This window comes from Nomascus leucogenys, chromosome 17, assembly GCF_006542625.1.
Source record: "Nomascus leucogenys isolate Asia chromosome 17, Asia_NLE_v1, whole genome shotgun sequence".
Lineage (NCBI taxonomy): Eukaryota > Metazoa > Chordata > Mammalia > Primates > Hylobatidae > Nomascus > Nomascus leucogenys.
Window position 1 is genome coordinate 61,505,677 of NC_044397.1, and position 8,726 is coordinate 61,514,402.

The window sequence follows — 8,726 nt, forward strand, 5'->3', positions numbered from 1 at the left end:
ACCAAAAGATGTTTCTTCTTTATTTGCAGATAAAAGTCTGGAGGGTTTTTCTGTTTTGTTTTTTTACGAATATTATTTGGAGGCATAACTAGGACCTGGGGAAACGCTCGGCTCCTCTTCGAGCCCCGAGGGTGCAGGTTGGGCAGGGCGGGGTCCGGTGGGCCGCACACCCATCACCCGTACTAGCGTGAGGTTGTTGAAGAGGAAATCTCATGTTTCGCATCCTCAAATTTCTGGATCTGAAACCCTATGCAAGCAGCAACCGCGGCAGAGCGAACAGTGGCGGGATGAGCATTCACAAGGCTGAGCATTCACAGGGCTGCGGGGAAGGCGGGAGTAACAGCTCGCAGCATACCGCGGCCCCGCCCCGCAGAGGCCCTGCCCCGCCCCCGCCAGAGTACGAGCTCCGACTTGGTCTCGTCCGCGGCCGTCCCCACCCTTCAGCGCGCTGTGGTACGTCCCGCGCTCCGCTTGGCCTAAGATGGCGGCCTCCGTGTGCAGCGGGTTGCTGGGGCCACGGGTGAGTGGGGAGACTCGGCAGGTCCCGGCGAGTCGGAGATGGTGTCCCTAGTTTCCGCCTCACGCGCCCTCCCTCCACAGGTGCTGTCCTGGAGCCGAGAGCTGCCTTGCGCTTGGCGCGCCCTGCATACCTCCGCGGTCTGCGCCAAGGTGAGCACCGCCGGGGCGGGGGCCTGGGGGCCGGGGGTCCGGGGGTCCGGGGGTCCAGGGGGCGGGGGGCCGGGGGCCGGGAGGCGGGGGAAGCGGTGCGGGCTGAAGGGGGCGTGTCGCTGGGGTCCGAGGCGGGGCTAGGGTCGGGGCTTAGGGATCAGGGGGTTGGGGCCGGGGAACAGTGCCAGCTGACTGGGGGGACATGGCGCGAAGTAGGGGTCTGGATCGGGGGTCTCGTGGAGTCACGGCCCCTTTTGCTCCTAGAACCGGGCGGCCCGAGTACGCGTAAGCAAGGGGGACAAGCCGGTGACTTACGAGGAGGCACACGCGCCGCACTACATCGCCCACCGTAAAGGCTGGCTGTCGCTGCACACAGGTGAGCGGACCCCAGGCCTCCAAAAGGAGCACTCAATCTGACTGTCCTGTAAACAAAATGAACACGTGTCACAGGTTTCTTTTAACTCAGGAAGTAATGCCAGGGTCAGAAATCTATGAAACCAACTCAAGGGAGACATAAAAAAGCAGAGACATATAGATCAGGATGTTGAAACAAATTTGAAGATGGATGCAAAACTGACTTTTTCCATGGCAGGCAGGAACTCAGTTGATCCTCCACTGAACAGAAATTATTTGCATGTCTACAGACAAGAATTATTTTGCATTCCTGTCAGTTATCTGTAATTTACAGAGCTGTAAAATAGCTCAGAGTCAAGGAAAGGAGTGAAACCGTTACAGAATCTGATAACCCTGAAGAGTGTGCTCTAAGGAATGCAGTTTTCCACTGAAGCACAAATTTTTCTCTGTAAATATATACAGACAACCCTCGTTATTCATGAATTCCATATTTTCAGATTCTTCTACTGACTAAAATTTATTTGTAAGCCCCAAATCAACACTCTGGGCACTCTCAAGGTCACTCTGAGATGTGGTTAGAGCTGCCACCCCAGGTGCATGTCCCGAGCTGAGGTCGACAAGGCTCTGCCTAGTTTCAGCCCTCATACTGTAAAAGGTGTCCTTTTAATGGTCTAGAATCTTTTTTTTTTTAATTTGCATTTTTGTGCTTTTTGTTAGTGATTTTGCTGTTTAAGATGGCCTTGCAATGCTGAAGTGCTATCCAGTGTTCCTAAGCGGGAGAAGGCTGTGACGTGCCTTAGGGAGAACATACGTGATTAGAGAATCTTTCTTCAGTCATGAGTTGCTGAGTTGCTCTTGGCCCTGAATTCAATGTTAATGAATCTACCGTATATATTAAACAAGGTGTCTTTAAACAGAAACACAAAGGAAACTAGGTTATGTATTGATTTGTTAACAAAAATACGGTGCCCAGAGGCTGGAAGGAATCTAACCCTGTTTCCCCTAGGAGCAATGGTTCAGTATTCACTAACTCAGTGTTGGCAGTGACTTTATAGAACATAACTATTGTGAACAATTGATAACCAACTGTGTTTTGTTTAGTACAGGGGTTCTTGGATGTTTGAGATGCATCTAGAGAACTTACTTAAAATACACATGCTTGCCTGGCATGGGGGCTCACGCCTGTAATAATCCCAGCACTTTGGGAGGCCGAGGAGGGTGGATCACAAGGTCAGGAGTTCAATACCAACCTAGCCAAGATGGTGAAACCCCATCTCTACTAAAAATACAAAAAAATTAGCTGGGCGTAGTGGCAGACGCCTGCAATCCCAGCTACTCAGGAGGCTGAGGCAGAGGATTGCTTGAACCCAAGAGGCGGAGGTTGCAGTGAGCCGAGATCACGCCACTGCACTCCAGCCTGGGCGACAGAGTGAGGATCCATCTCAAAAAAAAAAAAAAGATGCTTATCTCCCACTCTTTCAGGTTCTGGTCTGAGGTTTGGATGTAGGTGTGCAGAGTCTTAATGGACATTGTAAGGGCTGCAGGGGATCCAGGGTTCACACAGAACCCACTGGTGGAAGCCCTGGGCGTAGTTCATGAGAGGACTCATGTCCCTAATCTCAAAAATAGCTGGTAGCCTCATCTTTCTGGCCCATGGGATGACCAGTGTTTTTATAAGGCAGCCAAGAAAGCAGGAAAGGGGCTAGATGTGGTGGCATCATCTGAGTTTTGTACCCTGATTCAGGCCTTCATCTTCTTTTTGTAAAATAAGAATAATGATAATACCTACTAAACTGAATTGGCTTGGGAATTAATGGCATAACATACTTTGAACTTTAAAGTGTTATTTTTCTTATTCCATTAGCAGAAGAAAAGGGAAGAGGTGGGGGGTGAAGGGTGGGATTGTGCTCAGCGCTTTTGGATGTTGACTCTGGAGTTATGGCAGGGCCCTGGGGCAATGAGGCTGACTCTTCTGTTATGCCCTTCCCTCTTCAGGTAACCTGGATGGAGAGGACCATGCCGCAGAGCGAACAGTGGAGGATGTTTTCCTTCGCAAGTTCATGTGGGGTACCTTCCCAGGCTGCCTGGCTGACCAGCTGGTTTTAAAGCGCCGGGGTAACCAGTTGGAGATCTGTGCCCTGGTCCTGAGGCAGTTGTCTCCACACAAGTACTACTTCCTCGTGGGCTACAGTGAAACTTTGCTGTCCTACTTTTACAAATGTCCTGTGCGACTCCACCTCCAAACTGTGCCCTCAAAGGTTGTGTATAAGTACCTCTAGAACAATCCCCTTTTTTCCATCAAGCTGTAGCCTGCAGAGAATGGAAACGCGGGAAACGAATGGTATGTGGGGGAAATGCGTCCCCTCCGAGGATCGAGGCATGGTCTCTCAGCTGCTATTGAATAAAGACCTTCTATCTTGTCTTGCCTCTCTGTTTTTACTCTTGGATGAGGGAACTAGAGTAGCGTTTCTTTGCCGATGCTCCAGGGTTTGCAGGAAGACTGACGCCAGTTGTTTGAAGTTTAATTCATAGCTACAGTTTGGTGAGTACCTGTGCCAATCAATCACTGTCAAGCACTTTACCTAAAGTTCTTTGTTTTTCCTCAAGGTGGAAAGACCCATTCAGTGTTACTTTTTAAGAATCAAAGTAGGCCGGGCGCGGTGGCTCACGCCTGTAATCCCAGCACTTTGGGAGGCCGAGGCGGGCAGATCACGAGGTCAGGAGATCGAGACCATCCTGGCTAACAAGGTGAAACCCCGTTTCTATTAAAAATACAAAAAATTAGCTGGGCATGATGGCAGGCGTGTGTAGCCCCAGCTATTCAGGAGGCTGAGGCAGGAGAATGGTGCAAACCCAAGAGGCGGAGCTTGCAGTGAGCCGAGATTGCGCCACTGCACTCCAGCCTGGGTGACAGAGCGAGACTCCATCTCAAAAAAAAGAAAAAGAAAAAACAATATGAACATATACCAAATTCACCATGAAGCTCTCTTATAATTCCACTCCAGAGAGAATTACTGTGAACAGCTTTTATATTTTATCCCCAGATGTACTTTTTTCAAGGAATACTTTTATGCACACTCATCTATACTAAACTCTTATTGAGTGCCTACTCTGGGCCAAGCACTCTTCTAACTGCCTGGGACCCATTAGTGAGCAAAACATTTCATTCCAAGATCACTGTCTTTGTGACACATCCTAGTGAAAGGGCAGGGAGCGTGAGGCAGCATTAAATGGTCCAAGCACGTGAAGGAGGAAGACATACAGGTAAATGGAGGAAGAGCATTTCAGAAAGTTGCATTCACAAAAGCCTCCGGAAGTAGGGCAGGTGTTGCTGATCCTGACCTTGACTCTCATCTTGACCATGTGTCTGATATCTTTAACCTGACCCTGAGCCTCAGCCTAACACACCCTTACCCTGAACTTGATAATGGCCCTGACTCTAACCGTGACCTTGTTGCTGACCTTTACCCTGACCCTGACACACAGCCTGACCTTCACCCTCACTCTCACCTAGACCCTCCCTGGTCATGTGTCTCACTCCAAGTCTGACCCTGACTTTGACTCTGATGGTCACTTTGAACCTCACTCTGAACCTGACCCTGACTCACCATGACTGTGTTAGTCCATTTTCACGCTGCTGATAAAGACATACCTGAGACTGAGGTTTAATGGACTTAGAGTTCCACATAGCTGGGGAGGCCTCATAATCATGGTGGAAAGCAAAAGGCATGTCTTACGTAGCAGCAGGCAAGAGAGAATAATAACCAAGCCAAAGGGTTTTCCCCTTATAAAACCATCAGATCTTGTGAGACTTATTCACTACCATGAGAACAGTATGGGGGAAACCGCCCCCCATGATTCAGTTATCTCCCACTGGGTCCCTCCCACAACATGTGGGAATTATGGGAGCTACAATTCAAGATGAGATTTGGGTGGGGACACGGCCAAACCATATCATTCTGTTGGGAACAGGCCCCCAAATCTGGCCATAAACTGGCCCCCAAACTGGCCATAAACAATCTCCGCAGCACTATGACATGCTCGTGATGGCTATGACACTGACACTGAAGGTTGTAGGTTTACCGGAATGAGGGCAAGGAACACCTGACCCACTCAGGGCGGAAAACCGCTTAAGGCGTTCCTAAACCACAAATAATAGCATGAGTGATCTGTGCCTTAAGGACATGTTCCTGCTGAGATAACTAGCCAGAGTCCATCCCTTTGTTTCCCGTTTCATTTAATCTATAGAAACAATGCTTATCACTGGCTTGCTGTCAATAAATACTTTTTATTTATTGCAGGTAAAACTCTGTTCGTGGCTGTCAGCTCTGAAAGCTGTCAGTCCCCTGATTTCCCACTCCACACTCTATATTTCTGTGTGTGTGTCTTTAAGTCCTCTAATGCCGCTGAGTTAGGGTCTCCATGACCGAGCTGGTCTTGGCAAGTGATGCCCATATGTGGGGCTCGAAACCTGGGTTGGAGGGTCGCTGGAGTGACGGTTGGAGGACGTGGAACTAAGCTGGAGGACACTCGAGTACTCTTAAGCAATCCCCATGATGAGTAAGAAGAGGAGCTCAGAAGCATCAGGGTAACAATGGGACAAGTGTGGGCTCTGGTTCATTCCACCTTGGAACCTTTTCACACTGATGATGAAGAGGAAGTAGAGTACAACGAAGTAACAGAAGAGGTGACAGAGCAGGTTTGTTTGCCAGCTAAAGTTAAAGCGGCAAAGGAGGAAGAGGTTCATCCCTACCCTTCTCCACTCCCTCATTATTTTGAAGAAAAAGAGTGGCCTGACCCTCCAGATCTTTCTTTTCCAGAGGACACTGGGTGAAAAGTAGTTGCCCCAGTGACTGTTCAAACAGTGCCTCAAGTGACCGCTCTCAGTTCTATTCAGGCAGAATTCAGCAAGCTAGATGAGAGGGTGATATAGATGCTGGGCAGTTCCCTGTTAGAATACACCCACCTAATCAACAGGGTGTGGGCGGCAAGCCACCCGGGCGCCGAGGCAAGAGACTGAGGGCATGAGCTCTTCCAGTATAATAAAATATAAAACAAGAATAGTCATACCAGATATAGATCTTAGATATGATTATATATGAATATCATTAATCATTAGTTGGTAGTAATTACTCTTTATCCCAATATTATAATAATCCCTGCTCTATAATCATAACCTAGGAAAAACCAGGTCATACAGAGATAGGGGCTGAGGGGACATAGTGAGGTGTGACCAGAAGACAGGAGCGCGAGCCTTCTATTATGCCTGGACGGCCACCAGAGGGCTCCTTAGTCTAGCGGTGACGCCAGCATCTGGGAAGATGCCCGTTGCCAGGCGGACTGTGGTCTAGCGGTAGCAAAAGGTGCCAAGGAACAACACCCGCTACTTAGACCAGGAAAGGGAGTCACCTTTTCCCTGGGGGAGTTTAAAGAAGACTCTGCTCCTCCACCTCTTGTGGAGGGCCTGACACCAGTCAGGCTTTCCTGCAGTTATCCAGAGGCCTAACTGTCTCCCTGTGATGCTGTGCTTCAGTGGTCATGCTCTTAGTCCACCATCATGTTCCATCCTGTACACCTGCCTCTGCTTTCTAGACAGCAGTAGTAAATTAGTGAAAGTACTAAAAGTCTCTGATATGTAGACATAATGGCGTAAGCTGTCTTTCTCTTTGTCTTCTCTTTCTCTCTCTGCCTCGGCTGCCAGGCAGGGAAGGGCCCCCTGTCCGGTGGAGATGTGACCCACGTGACCTTACCTATCATTGGAGAAGACTCACATTCTTTACCCTGCCCCTTTTGCTTTGTATACAATAAATAACAGCAAAGCCAGACATTCGGGGCCACTACCAGTCTCCGCGCATTGGGGGTAGTGGTCCTCCTGGCCCAGCTGCCTTTTCTTTTATCTCTTTGTCTTGTGTCTTTATTTCTACACTCTCTCATTGCCACGCATGGGGAGAGACCCACCAACCCTGTGGGGCTGGACCCTACAACAGGGAAATATTATAGTACGTTTGAGTCTTTTCCTTTTAAATTACTCAAAGAGTTTAAACAAGCTATCAATCAGTATGAACCAGGTCTACGTCTGAAGTGTAAAAAAGGAAAGCATTGGGCCAATCAGCGTTTTTTGAGAAGGACGGAAACGTGATTTTGGGAAATGCCATGAGGGGCCCATCCCGGGAGCCGTTGCAAACTGGGGCATTTCCGGCTCAGGCCATTCTTTCACCCATGTACATTGTCTGTCCCCTGCCACAGCTGGTATTGCTGTAGTAGATTTATGCTGCACAAAATCTGTCAGTCTTCTGCCTGGGGAACCCCTGCAAAAAGTTCCAACAGGGGTCTGTGGACCCTTGCTAGCGGGGATGATAGGATTACTTCTAGGTAGATCTAGTTTAAATTTAAAAGGAGTGCAAGTACATACAGGAGTCATTGATTCAGATTACAATGGGGAAATTCAAATTGTTCTATCTACTTCTGTTCCCTGGAAAGCAGAGCCAGGAGAGCGCATAGCACAGCTCCTGATTGTGCCGTATGTCAAAATGGGGAAAAGTAAGATTAAACAAACAGGAGGATTTGGAAGCACAAATAAACAAGGCAAAGCAGCTTATTGGGTGAATCAAATTACTGATAAATGTCCTACCTGTGAAATAACTATTCAGGGAAAGAAATTTAAAGGTTTGGTAGATACAGGAGTGGACATTTCCATCATTCCTCTACAGCACTGGCCATCCGCATGGTCAATTCAACCCGCTCAATTGAACATAGTTGGAGTTGGTAAAGCCCCTGAAGTATATCAAAGTAGTTATATTTTGCATTGCGAAGGGCCTGATGGACAACCTGGGACTATTCAACCAATTATAACTTCCGCACCTATAAATTTATGGGGGAGAGATTTATTACAACGACGGGGAGCACAAGTTCTAATTCCAGAGCAATTATACAGCCCTCAAAGTCAACATATGATGCATGAAATGGGGTATGTCCCTGGTATGGGACTAGGAAAAAATTTGCAAGGTTTGAAGGAACTGCTTCAAGTGGAAAGACAAAGTTCCTGCCAAGGTTTGGGATATCATTTTTTTTTTTTATGATTTAATTCTTCAGCTAAAACAGCGGAAGAGGTGATTTATTATATGGTTGTTACACTCGGCCACAAATAAACACAGAAATAGTCCAGAATGTCACAGGTCCAGGGCAGAGGACCAACATGGGCATTTTGTTTATGAGCAAGGTGGGTTTCAGAGGTGATTGGCGATCAGAGGGCGATGAAGTTCTAGATCCATTGAGACAAGCTCTAGACAGTAGCATGCAGTCCCACAACTTGTACCAGCATCCCCAGCGTCTGGCATTCCATGTTTCTGCTCCTGTGGCCTCCACGGTGCAACAAGCTAGCGGTTTACTTGGACCTCTGCCTCATCTTTCTTCTTTTGCGCTTCAGCCTGCGCACTCGCTTCTTCCTCCACTTGGCTCTCATGGAGCAGAGGTTGCCAAGAAAATGGCGCTAAGGCCGAGAGAGGGATATCATTTTTGATGGAGGACATTGTTAAGCCTCCAGAACCTATACCTTAAAAATGGTTAACAGATAAGCCAATTTGGATAGAACAATGGCCACTAAGTAAAGAGAAACTGGAGGCTTTGGAGGACTTAGTTACTGAACAATTGGAAAAAGGACACAAAGCTCCAACATTTTCCTCTTGGAATTCTCCAGTTTTCAT

General features: G+C 48.1%; 2 protein-coding genes across 3 annotated transcripts; one reads left to right on the forward strand and one right to left on the reverse strand.

The window, feature by feature from the left end:
- Positions 1-3,443, forward strand: MRPS24 (mitochondrial ribosomal protein S24). 2 transcript variants are annotated; one of them, XM_003268847.3, is made up of 4 exons: positions 1-520; positions 601-669; positions 934-1,045; positions 3,019-3,443. In XM_003268847.3, exons 1-4 carry the CDS (start codon positions 482-484, stop codon positions 3,300-3,302), a joined length of 504 nt encoding a protein of 167 aa, XP_003268895.1. In that variant the 5' UTR covers positions 1-481; the 3' UTR covers positions 3,303-3,443. The 2 variants fall into 2 exon arrangements, with proteins under 2 accessions (XP_003268895.1, XP_012352229.1); XM_012496775.2 differs by having other exon boundaries at positions 444-669.
- Positions 3,444-8,099: 4,656 nt separating this feature from the next.
- RPL41 (ribosomal protein L41) lies at positions 8,100-8,519 on the reverse strand. Its single transcript, XM_030795754.1, has one exon. It carries the CDS (start codon positions 8,483-8,485, stop codon positions 8,408-8,410), a length of 78 nt encoding a protein of 25 aa, XP_030651614.1. The 5' UTR covers positions 8,486-8,519; the 3' UTR covers positions 8,100-8,407.
- Between the last annotated feature and the right edge of the window lie 207 nt (positions 8,520-8,726).

Bases quoted from the DNA above. Each gene is read 5' to 3' on its own strand.
- MRPS24 (XM_012496775.2), top strand. From the start codon at position 559: ATGGTGTCCCTAGTTTCCGCCTCACGCGCCCTCCCTCCACAGGTGCTG. The intron at 670-933 runs GTGAGCACCGCC...TTTTGCTCCTAG, and splicing joins CCTCCGCGGTCTGCGCCAAG to AACCGGGCGGCCCGAGTACG. The intron at 1,046-3,018 runs GTGAGCGGACCC...TTCCCTCTTCAG, and splicing joins CTGGCTGTCGCTGCACACAG to GTAACCTGGATGGAGAGGAC.
- RPL41 (XM_030795754.1), bottom strand. From the start codon at position 8,485: ATGAGAGCCAAGTGGAGGAAGAAGCGAGTGCGCAGGCTGAAGCGCAAA.